Below are 24194 nucleotides of genomic sequence, written 5' to 3'. Positions count from 1 at the left end.
ACCATGGGGCCCTAGCGCCCACTTACTCTTTAAGGACATTACCAAACGCCTGGTCGACAGTTCTCGTGACCAGAATGCTGGCTTTTTCTTGGGACAAAGATTGAGCATTGCCATACAACGTGGCAATGCTGCCAGCATTCTGGGAACGTTCCCGATTGACAGCGATGTGGAGGAGTACTACGACGCGTAGTGCGCTTCCCATGTTTTTTTTTTTTTCTCTTTTAATACTTGTTTCTTTTATTTATTTTTTATCTATTTGTATATATAGTAAGTTTATTGTTGTTAATTTAAAATGTAATTGTAAATATTAGGATATAAATAAATAAATAAGCTTAGTTAACTTAATCCTTTATCTATGGTATCAACTAAACTTATTCAACCGTACCTTTCTAGATAAACCTTGTCCGTTGTCATGACAACGCCCATTGTTTATTATGTCAATACGTTTCAAGTGGCCAGATGGTAAAATAAATAATTTTGTACAGAACAAGGTGTTTTCTTTAATATATAGTAAAAAATGAGTGCCGATACGATATACGCGCCGCCGAGGAAGCACAATGTGGCGAAAATGCGAGTCCATGACTATTTATACGGTGAGATATTATTATATTTATGAAGCTAAACATCGTGAGGAAACCTTGCATGCCTAAAACTTATTTAATACTTTTATTGAGGGCATGCAAAGTCCCCAACCCGCACTTGGCCAGCGTGGTGGACTCAAGGCCTAAGCCCTCGCTTGTTCGGGAGGAGACCCTTGCCCTGCAGTGGGACAGTAATTTGTTAAAAAAAAATGCATTATATTTTTAGTGGTTTTGATTGGCACAGTAGAACCAGAAATATATAGATTAACTTACCTCGAAATCCGCATAAATCATTACGATTAAATTAATTTTACGATTAAATATAATCTTTCTTTCAGACTCGGCTTTCATCGTATCTGGTGCGAGGGATTATGCCCGCACAGCTTTCAAAGCCGCCATGTCTTCGGCACAACTTGTAAGTACTAACCATCTGTTTGTAAAAATAAATTAGCTACATTTATGAAGGAAGAAATAATTAATTAACCTGTAATTTTTCTCTTGTTCGTCAGGTACTGCAGCCGCTCTATGGCAGTATGTTCTCCGAATCTTTACGCCGACCGAGAATACAAGTTGGTAAGTTACTTAACCATTGTACCGAAAACAAAATTGAAATAGTCATAAATAAAGATTTGCACTGAAAATTTATTTTCAAAATGTCGTTTCAAAGAATGAGTGCAATATAAACAAACCCATAATAAACTATTCCGTTGGTTCGTTCGGGTACTTATATCTTACAGATTTTATGTTTGCCTTGCTCTTTAACAGTCGTTACCACTTGTCAGAAGTTTTGTCAGAAGTCACTAGTCGGAAGCTTGAAAGTCTGAAAACCAGTCTTACCGAAGGGTACCGTATTATAACCCAAGTATTACTGGGTTGTGGAGGTCGGATAAGCAATCGCTCCATGTAAAATACTGGTATTCAGACTATTCAGCTGCATCCGGTGAGACTGGAAGCCAACTCCAACATATATTAGTGAGAAAAAAGACTAGGCTGTTAAGTAAGCTTATCAGTTATCTGGTAACCATATTACAAGCTCTGCTTAGTATGGAATTAATGACCGTGTGTGAAAACAAACTTTTATTTTTCGTCGTTTCAAAACACAAGAACTCTCCACAACTTTTTAGGTCGTTTTCAGCTTCATTTAACTGACAGAGACTTAGAAACAATACAATTTTGTTAACATGAGCAGTGTACCACCCGAACTGTCGGCTGCCGGACCACATCGACAGGTCCTACGACGCGTACCTGGACAGAGTCAAGGAGGTCCAAGATCTACCCACTCCTGACCTCGCTGGGAAGGACCTGCACAAGTTCTTTGCTATGTGAGTATGAGGCTGGCTGGTCTTTTTTTAATAGACAACTCCCGCTCTACGAGTTTCTTTGTGTTGCGGGGACTTATACAAACATACAAACAACGGACACAAAGAACAACTAGACCCGAAACAATTATTTGTGGATCGCATAAATAATTGTCCCGTGTGGAAATAGAACACACGTCCTCCCAACGCAATGGTTTTGGCGTGGCGACTTAAAAACCACTGCGCCACGGAGGCAATCAAAACCGCGGCGCAGAGGCTTCAGGTTCAAATTAGTACTTTTTAATTCTGGTTCGAAGTTATGTATTAGTTTCTCTGTAAAAAAATTCTTTGAAACATTGTCTAGAATTAGGAAATTGAAATCGCTGACATCTGTGCTTTGAAAGGCACGTATAGCTAACCTTGCGCCTCACCTCATTGCCGAGTGGGACGATAGACAAACACTACCATCCACAGCAGTAAGTTTCATTCAAATTCAAATTCAAAACAGTTGTTAATACTGTAGCTATATAATATCCTCATTTTGTATTTAATAAGTATGATTCATTGATCACTTCGACTCCATTAAAACGACATGAAAGTTGGCGCTTATACAGTCAATTTTAGCAGAAAACTCACGCGTGCGGGCATGTGAGTTTACTACTAATATAATTATAAACATTAATAATATGTATATGTATTCCAGCCCAAAGCAAGTACTCGCAGTCAAGTCCATAAGCCCAGATTTCTGCCCACCGTCACCAGTCTCCGTGGCGCATGGACCCACGAAGCCCAGGAACAGAGGAACACAGAGTCTTTACAGGTAATTAGTATAACTTTAACCATTAATGTCCCACTGCTGGGCAAGACTCTCTTCTTATAGTAAAGGAAGAGCCTTGAGTCCACCACGCTAGCAAGTGTGGGCTGTGGTAGTCAAGTCTACGTATTATGAAACTAGCGTTTGCCCGCGACAGCGTCCGCGTGGTTTGTGACTTAGGACAGAATTATCATACTAACTTTAGTAACTTTCATCCCCTATTTTATCCCCTTGGGTGTAGAATTAATCAAAATCCTTTCTTAGCTTATGACTACGTCATAACATGTAACTGCATGTCAAATTTCAGGCCGATCCATCCAGTGGTTTGAGCTGTGCGTTGATAAATCACTATATCAGTCAGTCACCTTTGAGTAAAATTTATTTAGGTTTCCCAGTTCTTGTTTGCGATTAACTCTAAAACGACTTAACGAATTTAAGTTTACAAACCTAAGTATAGTCGCAAGGCACTGCGAGAAAAAGACCAGAGAACACCACTTACTACTATCCTTACAAACTTTTTTGCTTCATTTACGTCCATACATCTTGTACTAATCTCTAAATAATAGTCATGACGTTTGCAGGGAGTCATCAGCCCAGACTATTCCATGGCAGCCGGACGGTAAACCGGCGGAGGGGTGTGAGACCACCCCCGAAGTTCTCTACCTTGATCAATTGGAATGGGGTAAGTATTTTAAGTGGAGCGGTGATAGCCGAGCGGTATAAGTTGGTACCTCCCACGCAAGTGGTCGCAGGTTCGAACCCGAGGCAACACACCAATGACTTTTCGAAGTTATGTGTGTATTAGAAATAATTATCACATGCTCCAACGGTGAAGGAAAACATCGTGAGGAAACCTTGCATGCCTAAAATTTGTTTAATTCATTTATTGAGGGCATGCAAAGTCCCCAACCCGCACTTGGCCAGCGTGGTGGACTCAAGGTCTAACCCCTCCCTCATTACGGGAGGAGACCCTTGCCCAGAAGTGGGACAGTAATGGGTTAAATTTATTATATTTATTTATTATAAGTATTTTAAGTCTTCTTCTCACCACCATATTGCTTTTATAGGGTGTATAAATTCACGCGAGTGCGTGTGACGGAGACATAACAACGACGTGCTTCCATTCCGACACATGCACTCCTTAAATACACCCTTGCATGCCCTTTATGTTTTACCTTCTGCGCAGCTGCTTGTTGCTATATTCAGACACACAAAGTTAAATGACGCGTACTAAAATTGCTAAGACCAAGTTCCTAGTACCGTGACGTGTAAAGAGGCTAATGTAATTTAAAATCACTTTTTCAGGTCCTGGGAAACCATATCGAATTGGAGACCTACCAGCCGACTTCCATACTACTGAGATTATAAACAAGTTAGTAGATTTTAAATTGATTTATAACTTTTAATCACGCCTATTTCATCCTACTGTATAGACAAAGGTGTATGAAATTCTGCGTTTTGCAACGTTAGTCACATCAAGTTACATGGAGATAAACCTATAGCAATTTTTCGGGTACGTTGCCAAAATTCCAGGATATGTATAAATATTTCAAAAGAAATAGAAATACCAAATAGCACATTCGGAACTCCCTTATGCAAGGGATTTGACTACAAGGTTCTACGAAATCTGTTTGTTTGTCGTATGGTTAGTCGTCAACCTAGTGTCAAAGTCGTACAAGCCGCCCAGGAGGCCTTTGACGTGGCTTAACGCCTGTTATCTTAGTAGACAACAACCGGGACCGATTTTTTACGTGCCCTCCGAAGCACGGAGACGTCCAGTTTGAATACCACTGTGCGGTCACCCATCTATGGAATGACCGCGCCAATGGTTGCTTAACCCACAGATCGTTTACCGACCGGTGAGCGCAACTGGCTATGGGCGCATCACAATCTCTCAAAATCTGTTCAAATGTGTTACACAGGATGCGTCACGCTCGCATGTGGACCGAACTAGTGGAGAAGGGTGCCTTCCCTCGCTGGATGAAGAAGAGAGATGAAATCATCAGCGATATTGAGACTAAAGACTGGATCTTTAGAGAAGCGGTAAGTTTTACAGTCTTTTTTATAAAGTTATAGAGTAAAGGAGAAAATGCAAGCATCTGGCCGTATTTTCGTTAGTTTGAATAAATATAAAAGCTTTGCCAAGTTAAGATTATGTCGTGTTAATTTAGGTTACAAACTATTTATGTGCCCAATTATACCAAAATACTTTTGCCGTGATTAAGGAACAAACATCAGCTATCTAAAACGGCAAAAGGCGACCCTATGGATGAGACTTCGCTGGCCAGTGTCCACCCATCTTTCACCAGGCCGTATCTCATGAACCGTGATAGTAAGACATCACGGTTCATGAGATACGTCATTTTAAATTATCACAAAATTATAAATAAATAATACATTATTTATTAATGTATTATTGTTGCCGCTATAACAACAAGTAACAAAACCAGAATAAAATAACTATTTTAGGGTGCTCAAACGCTGCATACGTGAGGTTAACTCACATAAGGTCGATTTTTTGTAAAGTTAAAGCCCTGTCTTTGTTTAATTAGGAAATAGATGAACTGCAAGGCATCCGTTTAGAACTGCTCGCGAGGATGCAGACACAACAACGACAGAAGCAGGTGAACAGGACTAGTCGTAAACTGGCCAAGCTGTGGGCCTTCAAGAAGACGGAGATGGAGCGAAAGATTGACCACATTCGCAGGACTAGGGACCGAGGTACGGAGAGAGATTTCGATAAATAACTTAATGCTAAATCTATTTTAATAATTTCGTCAAGGGGTACGGCAGGCTCGATCGAAATCTGGTATGAATAACTATACAAAAAATATTGATCTCGAGTCGACAACATTTTGTCCGCAAATTTCGGATTATTGAGAATTTTGTCAAATACTAATGGCACTGACAAACAAACCGCAGTTGCCATATTGGGTTCTTCAATCGTTGAGCGTTGGATAATATTGTTTTTTACAAGAGTGTTGCCAGTGCCACGACAATTAACCTGATTGCCGTAGCTAAATTCACCCGAACGAAGCAGGGTTTTCACCTAATTACTCTTATATTATCTCTTGTTTCTTTTTTACAGAACATCGTAAACTAGTAGCCCTCCACGAAGGTGGGGGTCGTGTAGGCCTGGTGGGTCGTATGCGAGCGGCGAGAGGCATGGGGGCCATGTGCCACGCGGCCACTGACCCCACCTCGGACCTGCACGCGCCGATGTTGCGCCACGGCTACCAGGCGCGCAGGAGACATGCGGAGATTGTCTACGATCCTTCACTGTTGTGTAAGTTTTACTGCTTCCGTGACGCTGTGCTTTACAGAGAGGGCGCACCCTCTCTGTAGACCACAGCGTCACGTCAGTGTCAGAATCGAAATTCTGACACGAAGAAATTATTTGGGTGATCCATAAATAGTTGTTTCTTGTCTGGTTGTACAGGTTGTACTTCATGTCTGTTAATTGTATGTTTGTAAAAGATACCTGATACGACAAAAGAGCAACCTACTTACTTGACTGGGTCAACGAAAAATTATTAAACTTGTACTCGCAAATAAGGTCGAAATTGTAATTATTACAGACTGAAACACACCGTAAAAGTAAATAATGTTGACTATTACAGATTGAAACATTTTATTAGACACTCATTCGACACCAACGAAAATACGAAACTGTGACGTCACTGTCGTATTTCTATACTAAAATATGTTTTTGACATTTCATAAAGAGTCTAATTTGACGGATAGTCAAGTACACTATTAGATATTTGTATCACGACCTAATTATTGCCACAACAAGGACTGTTCTGCCTGAATCCTGTTCAAATCTTAACTCTCACAATGATACAGGAGTTTCTTTAACAAATCGTCTCTTTATCTCTAGCTGCAGAAGACCACATGGCAGTAGCCGACCCCCCCGTATGGCTGGAACGTTGCCAGGACTTGACCAAGTCTTGCTCCGGGCACCACCTGCCAAGAGACCCCATGAAGCTCTGCGAACGAGAGACCAAGTGGAGTGAGCAGTTTTTGGAGAATCTTCACAATGATTTGAAGAGTAAGTGGAAAATTACTTGGACCTTTTTAATAGGGAGTCGCGAGTTCGTATATTATACTAGCAGACCTGCGCAACTTTGCTTGCGTCACATAAGAGAGAATGGGTCATAATTTCCCCCGTTTTTGTAATATTTTTTACTGGTACTCTCTTCCTATTGGTCGTAGCGTGATGGTATATAGTCTATAGCCTTCCTCAATAAATAGGCTATCCGACAGTATTTTTTTTTAATTGGCTCCAGTAGTTCCTGAGATTAGCGCGTTCAAACAAACAAACAAATAAACTCTTCAGCTTTTTAATATTAGTATAGATTTCATCGTAATCGGTTTAGTAGTATTTGCGTGAAGAGTAACCAACATTCATACATTTTCACAAACTGTCGCACTTATTATATTAGTAGGATATAGATAAAAACTACCACGAGACGTCATAATGTGAGGAAAAACTACCAAGAGATGTCATTATGTGAGGAAAAACTACCAAGTGACGTGAGGAAAAACTACCAAGAGATGGCTTCATCAATAATGTGAGGAAAAACTACCAAGAGATGTCATTATGTGAGGAAAAACTACCAAGTGACGTGAGGAAAAACTACCAAGAGATGGCTTCATCACGTCTTTATGTGAGAAAAAACTACCAAGAGACCACGCCACCGCGCCCGCGCATTCCTACGTGAACAATTACTGAAAAATAATGTTATCAATTCGTCTTTCTTCTTTCCAGAGGCTCGTCTAGGCGCTGCGTCAACATCAGCCGGGCCTCTCCACGTGCTCAAACCGCGGCGAACAGTCACGACCCCTCGACCTTCCACTCCTGAGGTGGAGTCCGTTGAAGACCTGGAGGAGAGCGCCCATCAAGCTGCCCTGGTCTTACAGAAAGTTATTAAGGGAAGAGCTGTACAGTATTTGGTAAGGAAATTCTATTTTACTAATGTTTTTCTTCTTTTCTTGACCCATTACTGTCCCACTGCTTGGCGAGACTGTTAAAATAAATTGATTCGCTGTCTTATCCTAATCCCAGAGAACACAATAGTGAACTTAAAATTCTCGACTGCCTCCGGCCAAAATAATAGATTGATTCTCTGTATTATCTTTATCCCAGAGAACAAACAGTGGTTTAGGTCGCCAGCCAATAACATTGCGTCGGGAGTTCGATTCCCACACGGAGCAATGATTTGTACGATCCACAAATATTATTTTCGGGTCTGGTCCAGCTTTGTGTCCGTTGTTTTTTGTGTTTGTAAAAGTCCCCGCTACACAAGAGCTACGGTTTGTGAAGGAGTTCTTTAAAAATAAGCTTGCTGACAAATATCAGCCGAAAGCACACTACTACTACTAATCGTATGTTTAGTGATCAACCTAGTGTCAAAGTTGTTCAAGCCGAAAGCCTTTGACGTGGCTTAACGACTGTTATCTCAATTGACAACAACCGGGACAGACTTTCTACGTGCCCTCCGAAGCACGGAGACGCCCAGTTCAAATACCACTAACCGGTCACCCATCTATGGAATGACCGCGTCAAGGTTTGCTTACCCCCAGGTCGTTTACCAACCGCTGAGCGCAACTGGCTATGGGCGCTTCAAATGGCATAAGTACATTACTAACAAACTTTCTTCTCTCAGATGTACGAAGGTCGTACGCGCGCAGCCGAGCTGACAGAAGAATTGAAGACGACCCATGGTCTCCAGAAAGAAGATAAGATACGTATCGCTCGTGAGGAGTCTAAGGCGAGAGAGTATAATGCTATGAGGACAGAACATGAACAGAAGGTCAGTTAAAACCAGCTTAGCCTTTCTTCCAAACTATGTTGGAGTCGGCTTCCAGTCTCAGCGGATGCAGCTGAATACCAGTGTTTTACATGGAGTGACTGCCTATCTGACCTTCACAACCCGGTCACTTGAGTTATAACACGATACCCTTCGGTAAGACTGGTAGTCAGACTTTCAAGCTTCTGACTACTGTTAACGACTGTCAAAAATCTTTGAAACTGACACCCAGGCCACAATTTAACGTGCCTTCCGAAACACGGAGAACTTCAATATGTATAAGATGGTCACCCATCTAAAGAACAACCTCGGCAAGCGTAGCTTAACCTCGGAGATCGATCCGTGCCGCTGTTGTTAACTAAGCCACGAGGTAATGCTTCAAATGCTTTGAACTATAATGACACAAGAATGCTTTTTCAGGATGATGCCATCACGGCACTGGTAGATGAATTGTGTGGTGGTGCTGTGTCAGCTGCTCTCGACTTCTTAGAGAAGGAATTGAGACGATTGAAGGAAGAGAGACGGCAACATGCCTTCATACTTATTGCCCGTACGTATACTTAAATAAAATATTAAGTTTAATCTTTTTTAGTTAAAATAATACTGCTGGGCAAATGCTCCCGGAGCGAGGGACGGATTAGGCCCTGAGTCCACCACGCTGTGAAAGTACAGGTTGGGGATTATGCATGCCTACAGGAATTATTTGCTTTGAATTTTCAGTTCGTGAGAAGACAATGCGTGAAGCAGCAGAAGCAGGTAGAAGACAGAAAGAAGAACATCGCAGAAGAGAACACGATGAAATGTTCAAGCACGTAAGTGAATTGTCAAAATTCATGCCCATTTTGAAACTGAATCTGAAAATTGGCAACCATGTTAACTATAGCTAGAAATACCTAGATCATTTGAATTATTAAGAAGATGTCCAAAAAGGCCTTTTAGGACCCCTAATTTCAGTGATATATTAAAACAATCCTCTATAATCTGCGTGAAAGTGTATGCGATTGTATGTAGTTCGAATCCCGGGTCGGACAAAGCTTTAGGTTTTAACTAACGCTACAGTTGTCTAGAGTTTAGTAACATACAAGAACTAATTCAGATTACATTTACAAAATTCTAATACAAATAAATAATCCATTTATGTATGTCTCCAGGTGTTAGGCGTCACTCAAGGCACAGTAGACGCATATCTCAAGCAAGTGATCACGGAAGGCGTAGAGCTGGCTGCGGAAGAAGATGCCGTGAAGGCAGCTAAAGCACACGCTGATAGAATAGACCAGTCTATCAGAGAGCATGGATCTATGTAAGTTAAACATATAACTGTTTACTAATAAACGTTGTGTAAACTCTGATCTAACTCAATGCCTAACCTCTCCCTTATTCCGGGAGGAGACCCTTGCCCAGCAGTTAATGGGTTATTTTTTTTATTTATTCATAAGCTCTGATCAGTTCCGAAATTCGATGCAGAGAGTTCCGATGAGTGTTTCACATTTAAAAATATACCTCGAAAATAGTTCATATGACGCCCGCTAGAGGCGCTAATCTGATTTTCTTACAATCTCGATCGCTAGCCGCTTGTCGATAGTTTAATGCTGTAGAGAATCGCGCTACAGTTATACACTAAAGTGAACCACCACTTTTGAACAATTGTGAAACTGTATATCTATGTATATTTCTACTATCTAATATTTTAAAATTCTAGAGTTTGGTTGTACGCGCTATTTGAGGAATACTTAATTGGTGCGAATTGAAAAAATATTTTAGCCTATTTATTAAGGCTATAGGAGAACTGGGAAATTTTTGTCTACCGAGTGGCAAAAGGAAAGAAAATTAACAACTGATCAATATACCTGTTAAAATTAGCTATAGAGGGGAGGCAACCTCATCAAACGGGTCTTTTAGAAGACAAGTTGGATCCTTGATCAACAGCTGTCACATTGTTTTAGTTCAACGGCTGAACAGAACGAGATGGTAGCAGAGTTAGTGCAACAGTTCCTGCTGCCACACGTGCACAAGACTGCTGCGAGGCACCACATCAATGAGGTACAAAACGCCAAGCTCGCAGCCGCTAGGAACACTATATTCGGACTCGTGGATGATGCTGAGATTAAACATGGTGAGGACAACTTTTTGATAGTTTTGGGACGTTTTATTGCGTTTTTATTTTGTTTCCAGCTCTCTAATGGACGATTATTGGTATGCGTACCATGTGGCCAACAATTGTGTGAAGAAATCTTCAGTTTTGATGTGAGAGCTGTGTTTTAGGGTTTAGTGCCCAAAGGGTAAAATGGAAACCCTATTACTAAGCCTCCGCTGTCTGTTTGTCTGTCTCCAGACTGTGTCTAAACCGTGATAGCTAGAAAACTATCATTTTCACAAATGATGCATTTCCGTTGCCGCGATAACAACAAATATTCAGAATTTTAAAAAAATACAATAAACGAGTTTTTTCGTATTTTTTTGGTACGGAACCCATTGTGCCCGAGTCCGACTTGAACTTGGCCGGTTTTTTTGTTTGCAGCTCTCTTATGGACGATTTTTGGTATGCCTACCATGCGGCCTAAAATTGTGAAAATTTTAAATCTTCATGATGTATTTTGAAACGACCCATAACTTAGAATTAGCGTCAAAAATATGTGCATTGACACATAGTCTGCATAATTGACTACCCATGAGCTTACAGCTGTGGAAAAGACGTTGGTAAAGGCTTCAGTGACTCGGGAAGGTCGGAATCACATGCTCGAATGTCTATTATACGTTCGGACCTATAAAGACATCCCTGACAATACATTTTAATTCTTGTATAGAGTATACATTCTCTAAATTTATTTTTTACGGGGGGGATCCTTTCCTAGGGAAAGAAATAATGGGTTATGTGGTGTAACCACAAAAAAAACCGCGCCGCGAAAACCAGCCATTTAATGCATGGTTGGCGAGGAACCCTGGGACTTAAAAATCACACCAATATGCCCCTACATTTGCCCCTTGCCTCATTGAGACCCTAGCCATATTCTTAAATACCTACGGAATTAGACAGTCTAGAAATATAGCTTTTCTGTCAATTTCTTTAGACGTATGCGAATACTGTGGACGTCCTATAGAAGATGTGTGTCAGTGTCGCATCGTACCACTTGAGACGTCCAGCAGAAAAGACTGGAGGTGGAAACTTGCCAAGAGTTAGTAATAACAAACAAACAAATTATGTACAATAGTATTTTGTACGATTACACAGTAATCTTTTCAGATAGTTGTCGAATCTTCAATTTAACAGACATTTTGGCAGTTGTAGAAAAGATTTTAAACGATTTTTTTGTTAGTAGATTTTTAATAAAAGGTTATGTTGATCTAGAAATTAGATGTAAGTGTCGTTTTGTTAGTTTTATTGTGCTTCGTGCTTAGTCGTTAGTTCGCGTAAGATTTATTAATGATGGAAACTTTCGAATTATCATTTAAAGTTTCCGTTTTTAGTATCAATAGTTGTAGAAAATTTGATTAAATTGTACAAGCAGCAAGAAATAGAAAATCTTTAAAGGTTAATAATAGCCTTCAGTGGTACCTAAGTATCTCTAACTCGTGGTCGCCCAGTAATTCGACTATAATTAATTTAAATTATAAGTTATTTAATACAAAAATGTATGACATTCAGTAAGACCTCAGTAAATATATCATTATAATGATATTATTAATTATGTTATATTCTTTCTCATACAGAACGTCCAGTGCCGCCTGAAATCCCGATGGACGTGAGGTTCCCAATGCCACATGAAGCGAGACGGCTGCTCAACGCCGTTGTAGATGATGGTATGTGATTCAAATCAAAATCAAAATCAAAATCAAATCATTTATTCATTTAGGTCAAGTGCTGACACTTATGATAGTCAATGATACAGAGAGTGAATTTACCGCCAGTTCGGAAGGTAGGGCCAATGAGAAGAGCTGGCAAGAAACTCCTGGCCACTCTTTTTAATCGCCAAATGATTTTAACAATATTTATGCTGGTATAAAACATTGATGATGTAAGTAGCTGCTACCTATCAACACTACCGAACACACTTTGGTCATAACATAAATTAAATCAATATATTAAGGTGCTAATAAACAAGATATAAATATTATTGGAAGCATGAAGGGAGCATCTACCCACATAATAATATAAGTAATGAAATCATAAGAGGCATTTCAAGAGCATACTGTGGTAAAGGAAGTACAGTTAGTGAAACGTAGTTACTTTAAAATTATGGCAGTCACCACACCAGGACGACCAGTCACCCCAAGCAGCACCCGTTCACGAGTATGACGCGTGGACCAGCCATCACCCCCTTCGCACATATTAGAGGGAAGGGGGTGACCCGGCACACGACGCCGCCGCAAGCAATGACATTTTAGTGAGCATGACGAACCATTGGCATGGGAGCCCACCATTTCAATGAAAAAAAAGATAATGAATACCACTGAGACTCGTGCAATACCTCTCTGTTACAGAGTTGAAATGACTGATAAATGTTTATACAATGCAAAGATGTATATATAAATATATAGATATTTAATCTCGATTTGTGTAGAACGCGTAACTAACTAATCCCATGTTTTCTTATCCATTAAGTAATCGTCAACCTTATAATAACCCCTTTTAATAAGATGATCTTTAATAAACACTTTGAATTTTTGTTGGGGAAGATCCATAACACTGCTAGGGAGTTTGTTATATAACCGAACACCAAGACCTGCAAATGAGTTGTGTACTTTTTGCAATCTATTGCAGGGACCTACCAATTTGTGCTTATTTCTGGTATTAATGTTGTGAATGTCACTATTCTTAGTAAACGAATTAATGTTTTGTTTGATGAACATCAAATTCGCAAAAATATACTGTGATGCCACCGTCAGTATACCTATTTTCCCAAATACCTCCCGCAGAGAGTCCCGCGCTCCTAAGCCGTAAATAGCGCGAATTGCTCTTTTTTGAATTACAAAAATTGTGTCTATATCAGCCGCCCTGCCCCAAAGTAGAATACCGTAGGACAAAACGCTGTGAAAATACCCAAAGTAAACCAGTCTTGCCGCATCTACACCAGCAAACTGTCTTACCTTTCTTATTGCATAGGCTGCGGAGCTGAGCCTGCCCGCGAGCTTTGTTATTTGGGTGCCCCATTGAAGTTTGTTATCTAAATCTACACCTAGGAAGGTTGCGGAATTGACCATGTCTAATACCTCACCATTTAGAACTACGTTCGTACCTAGATTCCTAGCGTTGGGCATAGTAAATCTAATGCATTTAGTTTTCTTTGAATTTAGCAACAAATTGTTGGCTGTAAACCAATTGAGAACCTGTGTAAGAGCACCATTTACATCGTTACTGTAAAATATATTTGTCTAGTGTTTGAGATAGAATCAATTTTTTGAGAACTAGGCAACATTTGTTCAATTTTATTATCTATCTCTACTTCAAGATGTCATATTAAAACCACTACTTTTATAATTATCATTTGTAAATATGATTCCCAATTTTTTTTATGAAAATAAGTACCTAGAATAATATTAACTAATATGGAAACTAGAATATTTTTTTGCGAGATAATCCTACGTTTCATAATCATTTCATAAACATTATATAATTATGCCAAATTTGAGTTTTTAATCTACAAACGTAATAGACTGACATACAGGAAACTAGCTCTCCAATTAACATATACATTTCTTAAAAGCTCAGTAATAATTATTAAAATAAAGAGCAAAAAAGGTAATTAATTTATTATTATTTTGTTTTCAGTGGTTCGCACATCACGGCAAGGCAAAGCAGCATCGTGTGCGGTGTGGCGAGACGTGAACAACTTGATCAACGAACGAATGGAAGTAGCGCTCGATGCTAAGGAAATGATGGATGTTGGTCAGTATCAACATAATATTATTATACTTATTACGTTTACTACTTATTACGTGTTTCGGAAGGCACGTTAAATTGTGGGTCCCGGCTGTCATTTTCAAAGATCTTTGAGAGTCGTTAACAGTAGTTAGAAGCTTGAAAGTCTGACAACCAGTAGTGTTATAATTCAAGTAACTGTGTTGTGGAGGTCCGATACACAGTCGCTTCATTTAAAATACTGGTAATCAGCTGCATTCTGGCGATAGCGAGTCTAAACACAGATTATAAATAAGAAAACAATATAAGATTTGTGTAGACGAAAGTCGATAAACGATCTGTGGAGCAAACCTTCCCATAGAAGGGTGACGGCATGGTGGTATTTGAAAATACGCGGCTAAAACGCGGAAACTAGGCGTCTCCGTGCTTCGGAGGGCACGTAAGAATTCGATCCCGGTTGTTGTCAATTAAGATAACAGTCGTTAATCCACTTCAAAAGCCTTCGGGCAGCTTGAACTACTTTGACACTAGGTTGACCACTAACCATACGACAAAATTAAGTAATAACCATTATCTATGCACTCGGGGCACTATCTTTTCTCCTTGTAAATGGGGTGGGAGGCCTATGTCATAGTCCAATTAAAGAGTATTAATTTTTAGCAATTCTTTTTCTTTCTTATTCAGCGGTGGACGTAGCAACCGGTCTGAGGACTCTCCCAGTGAAGCAGTCTACATACAGACACGCGATGAGACGCGTCATTCCTGATGCGATCGAGCGAAGTGAACCGTTCCAGGCGCGGCCGTGTGAGTTCATTATACTATAGCTTTTCTACACCTGATTTTCGTTAGATAAAATAGTATTTTTGGTTTAATAGTATTTGATGTAATAGACTTTTAAGTTTACATTAGTAAAGGAGATCATTCGACTCGAAAAGGTATCGTCACCGTATCAACTCGAGCTCATCAGTATTATTTGCATGAAATTCCCTGCTGCAACGCACACACAAATCATAATGTAATCGCATCGCCTCGGGAGACTCTCACGAACCAAGGAGTGAGCTCTATCAATATATGGCATATTTTTTAAAACGCTCAAAAATGTATGAAACATGAATCAATATCCTCTTAAAGTTAAGGGCAGTTTTCTCATGGTTCATCGTTGTAGTTTGTTAAATATGAATAATTTATTTTGTTTGAAGTCTACAATTTTAGAACTTGGGTATATTTATCTATGATTTTAATTATTAGTTAATGATTTGGACTATAGATCCCTTGCTTTTTGAAAGATGCGTATGCCAAGACCAATTTTACACCTTTACACCCATATCTCGTCATAAATATTACAGCGTTCACAAAAAGAAAAAAATTCTTTCTGAGAAAAGGTCTTTACTATTACTATTTTCATTTCTTTCACACGACTTTATTTTATTTAATTTTATTTGATAGGAAGACCAACAACACATAATCTGAAATATAGAAATTATGTTGCACAATATTTATTCGGCACTATTTCTGTATAGGTCCTCAGGAGCTACCATCAGAGATCAGACGTCGCGCTGAAGAGAAGGCGGCCTTCGAAGACCCGACCTGTCGTTGTGACATCGATCCTAATGATCCTAATCAGTTCCCGTTAGGTAAGTATAACCGTTTTACACTTCTTACATAAAATACTATATTATTGTACAAATCGTACGTTTATTTTTGTAAACAATAGCTTTTTATATGCAGCTTTCCTTAGGTAAAAAAAAATAATATCTGCTGGAAAATGAGTCCGCTTTTGGCCTGTTTTGCCCCAGGCCATCATTTTCTATTAAAATCTTCCCCTAGAATAATTAACTGTGTAATCTATTCTTTACTATTGCAGACTCAAAAAGCTCACATTTTTAGCCAAAGCGATTCACCCGTCATTTCACTTTCACCCCCTACAACTTTTTAACGGCTCAACCGATTTTCATCAAACATGTCTATTGTCTAAGAACACTCGAACATAAGTAACCTGTAATACTAAAAAAAATTGAAACCACTACATCCGTTCGGGAGTTATGATGCCACAGACAGACAGACACACACACAGACACGTCAAACTTATAACACCCCTCTTTTTGCATCGGGGGTTAAAAAGAGTTGCGATGTCGTAGTTTAGAGACGATCTTTCTAAAACACTGTTTTTTGTGTTATTAGATCGCATGACAGCTGATGACAAACAACAGCTCCTACCTTCTACCCTGAGGGTGTTGGAAGAGATGAGACGATGCAAATGTGACATGTCCAGTTCCACTGAACCAGGTAAACTAATTAGTTGCTTTATAAAGAGGAGCTCGTGACTAAGGAACAGTAGCCGCGCGGACCGATCTCTCAGGTTAAGCTACGCTTGCCGAGGTTGTTCTGTGGATGGGTGACCATCTTAAACATATTGAGTTCCTTAGTGTTTCGGAAGGCACTTTAAATTGTGGGTCCGGGCTGTCATTTTTCGAAGATATTTGACAGTCGTTAACAGTTGTCAGAAGCCTGAAAGTCTGACAACCAGTCTTACCGAAAGGTATAATTTTAGTAACCGGATTGTGGAGGTCCGATAGGCAGTCGCTCCATGTAAAATACTGGTATACAGCTGCATCCGGAGAGACTGGAAGCTGACTCCAACATAGTTGGAAGAAAGACTATGTCTATACCTTCGGTTATAACAAGCGTGTTATTATTTGTGCATGTCATGAATATTTAATATTGATTTCAGACCCGAATTTCCCTGATGATGACCTGACCGACACTTCGGCTTTCGAAGACGAGGGAGAACATGATGAGCCAGCTCAAGAACAATAAATATATTATTTACTTTAAACAGACATCTTTGATAATGGCTTGCATAAAATAATTGCTTTCTTTTTAAGGCTTTATATTTGTGAAAATGAACTTTATTGCATAACTAGCCGACCCGCGCAACTTAGCTTGCGTCACAAAAGAGAGAATGGGTCATAATTTTATTTTCCCCGTTTTCGTAACATTTTTTACTGGTACTCTGTTCCTATTGGTCGTAGCGTGATGATATAACCTTCCTCAATAAACGGGCTATCTAACAGTGAAAGAAGATTTCAAATCGGACCAGTAGTTCCTGAGATTAGCGCGTTCAAACAAACAAACTCTTTAGCTTTATAATATTAGTATATAGATTCGGATTCACACAACACGATCAATCTTCAACTGCGCAATTTGATTTTAGATGGGTGATTCTTTAAACGCGTGCAAATCACGCGGCGGACCCCAAATAACTACTTTCTGGGCAATAAAGTTATGCTTTTTTTTATTTCACTTAAAACAGAGTTCCAGCACTATATATAGATGTACATTATATGTTCCTATCGTCAAAGATAATTAAGTTATGAGTATAAACGATACTCATATCTCAACACCATTCGGTGTCCAATTTCCAAATCTTAGCAGATTATACGCGAAGAGTTGTAAATATACCCTGAAGATCGTATTTATAAGGAGTTATATAGAAAGAACAATACATGCTTTATCTATTTGCAAAATTATACGCATTAAAGACCACTTTTAGGTCATTTATAATGACTTTGAGAACTGTCCCAACGGTTTATACTCACTACCGTTCCTTCAAGAAGTCGCAGGGTTAATTTTTTACACGTACTGTATTGCTATACCTAATAGTAACTCGGCGATCGCGTTCAGTTCCGCGTCGCGATTCGTGCGGGTCACACGTCAGTACGTGTCTCAGTGCCTACTCCAGCCTACCTTAAACGCCCGGAAATTGTGTTTGTCACAAAATAATCTCCTTACCGTTCGTGTTTCCCGAGGTAAGTCCAGTAATTTTATTTATAAGTTTTATGCAATGTAATATTCGTCATAGGATACTCTTGGCTGTGATTAGGTTCTAAATTTACATACTTTTATAAAAAACGTATAATGTGATAAAATGTTCAAATATCTACTTACCATTTATATAATTACCATTTTTTACCGTTCGTATTTTGGCGAACGGTAATGAGCAGTATAAAATGGTAATTAGAACCACTATAAACTTTTATTATATTGAAGCTCCTAACTCCGCTAGACCAACCCAAGTTCGAATTGCTACCAAGGCGAGATAGATTATTGTCTTTTTTCTATGTGCACTGACACTTCCGCGACCACATCTACTTATTGACCTTTTTATTTTTTAGTGTAAACATGCCTCGAAAGAAGCAGCTAGCGAAAGAGGAAATATTGGCTAAAGCAAAAATAGCACGCCGGAACCGGTACGCTAAAATTAAGGCAGACCCTATTTTATACGCTCTTGAAAAAGAAAAAGAACGACAGCGATACAAAAAACGAAGAGAGCAGAAAAAACTTTTATCAATTAAAGAAATGACGCCGAGAGCTAAAAGACTACAGAGGAAGAAATGGAGAGATAACTTTAGAAAACATTTTCAAAAGAGGAAACTAATAAAAGAAGGAATTAAACACATGAATGAAAATACACCAAGTTGCACTGACAGCGAAGATAATAGTAATATTTATGAAAATATATCCAGAAGACGAAACTCAACTTGCGAAAATGAGCCACAACCCTCTACATCGAAAGATCTACAAGAAACAGTCAACAATTTAAGTAGCAAATTAAGAAGAATGCGGTATATTATAGAAAAAAAAGACCAACTCCACAAATTACAAATAGAGTCCATGAAGAAAAAAAATGATGCATACAGAAAAATAATTTTGAGACTAAAGAAACGACTGCAGAGGCCTACTTCACAAGTTTTGAAAGATCTCAAGGTGACTTCGACTGAAACTAAAAAGAAAACTAATCACAAAACTATCGAATATGAGAAACTTAAAAAAAATATTACATTGTTTTTTGAACGCGACGATATATCTAGAGCAACTTCGGGAAGAAGAGAATTTATTACACGGAAAAAAGAAAGAAAGCAAAGGAGATATTTATTAGATACTATGAAAAACCTTCACAAAATTTTTGAATCTGAGTTTTGCAAGGTGAGTTACTCTTACTTTTGTAAAAATAGGCCATTTTGGGTTCTTATACCTAACGTAAATCAAAGAGACACATGTCAGTGCAAACTTCATGCAAACATGGAACTCTTGATTCAGGCGTTGCACTATAAAAAGATAATAAAATACAACAATTCTACCGAATTAATTAACAGTCTATGTTGCCTGAAAACTGAATGTTTACTTGAACGATGTAGTTTGTGCAACAATAAAGTAGTTGCTTATCAGGAATTCAATAACGATGATCAATTTACATTTAAAAAATGGGAAACCTCGATGAGTACCTACGTGGTTAAGGGCATTGAGAAGACTAAAAAGATTATAACAAAGACCAAAGTTACCACGTCACCAAAACAAGCTATAGAGACATTAGAAAATATGATTCCTGCATTTCTGAAACACGAAGGGACTCGTAGGTGGCAATTTACTGCAATAAAAGATCTGAAGGAACATCTTAAGAAGAATGAAGCTATTATTCATGTAGATTTCAGCGAGAACTACGCTTTGAAATATGAGTCTGAGGTTCAAGCGTTCCATTTTGGAGGTAGCAGACAAGAGTTAACACTCCATACTGCAGTTATATACATGACAGATGATACAAGAAATTTGACAAACACCTCCTTTTGTACAGTGAGCAAGAACTTGCGACATGATTCTGCTGCTGTATGGGCACACATTATTCCTTTACTTGAATTTGTGAATAATACAAGTAAAAAGATAGACACATTGCATTTCCTATCTGATTCACCAAGTAGTCAGTACAGAAATAAAACTATGTTTTATGTTATCTCCAAACTATATTGGTTTTTTTATGGGCTAAAGATGGTCACCTGGAATTATTTTGAATCAGCCCATGGCAAAGGTGCTGCAGATGGAGTAGGGGCTGTTGTTAAACGCACTGCTGACGCTGCTGTAGCGCAAGGTAAAGATGTTGTAACATTAGATGAATTTATGAAAATAGTTAGATTAAACACCCAAAAAATTAACCTGACAAATGTTGACGAATACCAAATAATAGAAAAAGATATGTTGATACCTGCAGAGCAGCTGAAACCGTTGAAAGGTACTATGAAAGTCCATCAAATTCTGTGGCAGAAAGAAAAGGAACATCTAATATTCAGAGAAACTAGTTGCTTTATGTGTTTGGACATGAACTGTATACATACCAAATATGTTGGAACATTGAGCTATGAAAACAAAAATGAATCCACTAATATTACAAATAAAGAAAATATTATTGATATGACTACTACTGTAAGGCCGAAAACTAACCCGAATAATAGAATTCAAATCTTAAGTAATGTTTTAATAAAGCCGAAACCAAATAGAGATGAAACCACTGTTAAATTGCTGTCTGAATTAAAACCTGATAGTAAATTACATTTAGATCCTAAGACACACATTGAGAATATGCTTAATGTATACAATATCTCTGGAAGTGGTAGTGACATGAACTTTTCAGGGGTATTTGAAAACTACGTTCAATCTACATCGCAACCAAATGCAACTGAGTTAACTGGTGACCAGCATTTTATTCTTGGTTCATCACTGGTTATTGAAGATCTTGCCGATCCCCATGACACTGCATCTGACACTACCTGTAAAGTTTCTTGTCATGAAAGTGACTCAGATTCAGATTTAAATATTTTTTAGTTTTTTGATCTCGTTATCAGAGTTTTGAATCGTTATCAGTGTTTTAATTGATTATCAAAATGATTATTGTTTAATTTAGAAATCCTGTTTATTTTGCAAAGCTTTATTATGTTTTTTTATATATATATTTATATTAGACGTTCAGGCGTATATTAATAAGTACAAATTGCTGTGATTTTAAAGATCTACTTGAGACTGATTTATCTTATGATTAATTACAGGCCGTAGGTACATCAAGCTTAAATTTATAACTTATATGTTTGTTTTAAAGTTGATTAAAAATTTAGTTTTGTGTTGTTTGATGTGCTGTTATCTGTATAGCAGTTTGATCTCATTGCGTTTAAGAAATACCTAAGATGGAAGTTATATAAGTAAGCCTAAGTTCTATTTACACGGAATATTGATATCGTGTTTTTGTTGATTTGTTTTAAATTATATGATCATGTTTTTGATTCTTAAGAGGACCTGTTGATTTTTTATATAATTTAAGCACATGTCTGTGAGGCTAAGTTTGATGGCATTTTTTATCACCTGAATAATTAATAAAAATGTGATTCTGGTATATTGAGTTCATTTCATTTCTAATTACCAATCATGAAGCATAATTACCATGGTTTAAATGCTAATTACCGTGTGTGTCATATCTCAATACCGTTCGACGAAAATTTTCTTCTTAAAATTCTGGCATATCTAAGTGCTCAAATACTGTGCCTTTGATTTATTTCGTTAATCTACACCATAAACTTCGTGTTTAATCAATAAAATTTGTGATTCGGAGCAATATTTGAAATTAATTTACGAACACTGAAAATGTTCTACGCTCAAATATTCACCCAGATCCCTTAAAGAATTACACAAAATGACATGCCAAGTTTTTGATCAGTTAAAACTTATGTAGGTCCCTATTAATTATTTTAAATTGCCTGAATTAGGCCTACGCGCGTTTGTTATATGGTAGAATTGAAATTTGTTTTTGGGAAGTTTTTTCTTTTAAAAATTTCATCTACATACATAATTAATTTTGCATAGCTGTTATGCGGTTTAGCCGTAATGACACGACAGACAAACAGACTGACTGGTTAACGTAACTATTATTCATCTCATAAACTGAAATAACAAAACCAAAAACGCGAAGTCAAATAGGTAAACTATTTTTGATGAGAACGCTTATGAAACTTACGAAAAAGAAGCGTCTAAGCGCCGTCGCTTACACTATATAAGTAAGCGAAACTTGACTTATTATGTTATAGCTGACCCGCGTAACTTCGCTCGCGTCACGTAAGAGAGAATGGGTCAAAATTTTCCCCGTTTTTGTAACATTTCTTACTGGTACTCTGCTCCTATTGGTCGTAGCGTGATGATATACATAGCCTATAGCCATAGCCTATAGCCTTCGTCGATAAATGGGCTATCTAACACTGAAATAATTTTTCAAATCGGATCCGTAGTTCCTGAGATTAGCGCGTTCAAACAAACAAACAAACTCTTCAGCTTTATAATATAAAATATTAGTATAGTATAGAAGTATAGATTATGTGTGTTAAATTTTGTGAATTTAGTTTAAAATATGCTTCCATTAATTTAAAATTGGGATCAGTGCAATCATGTTCATCGTTATTTTGTATGTATCATTGTTTTGTGAATAAAAAAAGTATTATGTGTGAATGTCAATTTTCATTTCAGAACGGTTCTACTTTACTAACATACTTTTTATACAACTTGCCCGCCCGTAGCCAGTTGCGCTCACCGGCCGGTAAACGATCTGTGGGTTAAGCAAACCTTGGCGCGGTCATTCCATAGATGGGTGACCGCATAGTGGTATTTGAACAGGGCGTCTCCGTGCTTCGGAGGGCACGTAAAAAATCGGTCTGGGTCGTTGTCAATTAAGATAACAGTCGTTAAGCCACGTCAAAGGCCTTCGGGCGGCTTGAACAACTTTGACACTAGGTTGACCACCAATCATACGATAAGAAGAAGAAGAAGTATACAACATGCCCCTACCGTGGCTTAATTCCTTCAACGTATGGGTAGGGCTAGAGGTCCCATCCACCCAGGCGGCATCACCCAAGGTAGGCCCTCCCTTTAGGAGGGCGAGCCGCGCATGGCGTGCGTCTTGCGGTACTAGCTTATAGCGGTTATCCCGGCGCACGTCTTTGTGGAAGCGGTTGGACACTCGTCAGGTTTTTAGTGGGCTCTACGGCGGACCACATACCCCGTTTGCGCAGTCCCAGTGCGGCGGGGACCTAGCCGGTGGGTTGACCCTTTATAGCGACCCTAAGAAGGGCTAGTCCTTAGTCATATGACAAACAGCAAAATAACATAGCTGGCTAATAAAAAAAATGTTACAGAACTAAGTAATAGAGTAATGTGAAATATTACTTACGCTCGACGACAACGATGAGAGTTCAGCGCCGGCGCGTCTCGATCCTGCGACGACACTGACACTTTGTGCGGCGAATGTAGTACTACCCACTTACGAGTGATTATCACTTAGGTATTGTTACTTATTAATCATCACTAATCACTCCAAGTCCTTAGCTTAGAAAAGATATGTACAATCTTTAAGTTGCCAGTTTGACGTTTACAATTTCCTAATCGGTGTTGCATATAAGCGCGCACCATTGCTACTAGCAATCTCCCGCCGAATCCAAGGAACGTATACGGTGGGTAGTTGGGTATAAGGTACCGTGAAAACAACACAAACACTCACTACCTATAAAAACACTATGGCGGGTAGGTATCGCAGTTAACATTTATTATTGAAATGTCTTTATTAAGTACAAAAAACAATAACTATTACTATTTAATTGCACGAAAAACTCAAGCAAAAACGATATTAAGCGTCCTTTTTGCGTAAGGTTAACTTAAATAACTTAAATTTTAGTTTTTAGCACGCGAAATGCACCGGTAAGTGTGGCAAGGCCACAGATTCGGTAGACACTGACGGGATAGATCAATGTACATCAAATTGTGCGGCGACGCCGACGTCGCGTGCGCCGCCCGCCCAATAGCAGGACGCTAGGAAAAAGAGGCTTTATTGTAGTAACATTCTTTCTCATTTAAGTTTCATTGATTTAAATATCATATGACTCGTGAGCCAGATGAATGAACTTTACTCGAGTTGTTTATGTACAGGCTGTGAAATATTGTGAATGAAGTTAATTGTTAATAATTCGA

At 38.6% G+C, this 24194-nt stretch overlaps 2 protein-coding genes across 2 annotated transcripts in view; one reads left to right on the top strand and one right to left on the bottom strand.

Annotated features, from left to right (window-relative positions):
• LOC142985129 (serine hydrolase-like protein 2) overlaps positions 1 to 23679 on the bottom strand; it is a 34163-nt gene extending 10484 nt beyond the window's left edge. Inside the window, exon 1 of the mRNA XM_076133110.1 lies at positions 23401 to 23679. The gene's annotated coding sequence lies outside the window, so the exon portion shown is untranslated. The remainder of the gene's footprint in view (positions 1 to 23400) is intronic.
• On the top strand, positions 455 to 17219 carry LOC142985136 (cilia- and flagella-associated protein 91-like). The gene is made up of 24 exons (XM_076133120.1): positions 455 to 593; positions 920 to 996; positions 1091 to 1154; positions 1771 to 1903; positions 2583 to 2699; positions 3275 to 3375; positions 3999 to 4065; positions 4616 to 4736; positions 5246 to 5414; positions 5782 to 5979; positions 6574 to 6744; positions 7465 to 7649; positions 8363 to 8509; positions 8927 to 9056; positions 9227 to 9318; positions 9658 to 9806; positions 10450 to 10619; positions 11575 to 11679; positions 12215 to 12304; positions 14274 to 14390; positions 15048 to 15167; positions 15884 to 15997; positions 16545 to 16649; positions 17095 to 17219. The coding sequence occupies exons 1-24, from the start codon at positions 518 to 520 to the stop codon at positions 17178 to 17180; spliced, it is 2904 nt and encodes a 967-aa protein (XP_075989235.1). The 5' UTR covers positions 455 to 517; the 3' UTR covers positions 17181 to 17219.
• Positions 23680 to 24194: the final 515 nt, after the last annotated feature.

This window comes from Anticarsia gemmatalis, chromosome 29, assembly GCF_050436995.1.
Source record: "Anticarsia gemmatalis isolate Benzon Research Colony breed Stoneville strain chromosome 29, ilAntGemm2 primary, whole genome shotgun sequence".
Lineage (NCBI taxonomy): Eukaryota > Metazoa > Arthropoda > Insecta > Lepidoptera > Erebidae > Anticarsia > Anticarsia gemmatalis.
This window is presented reverse-complemented; position numbering and strand designations above follow the sequence as displayed.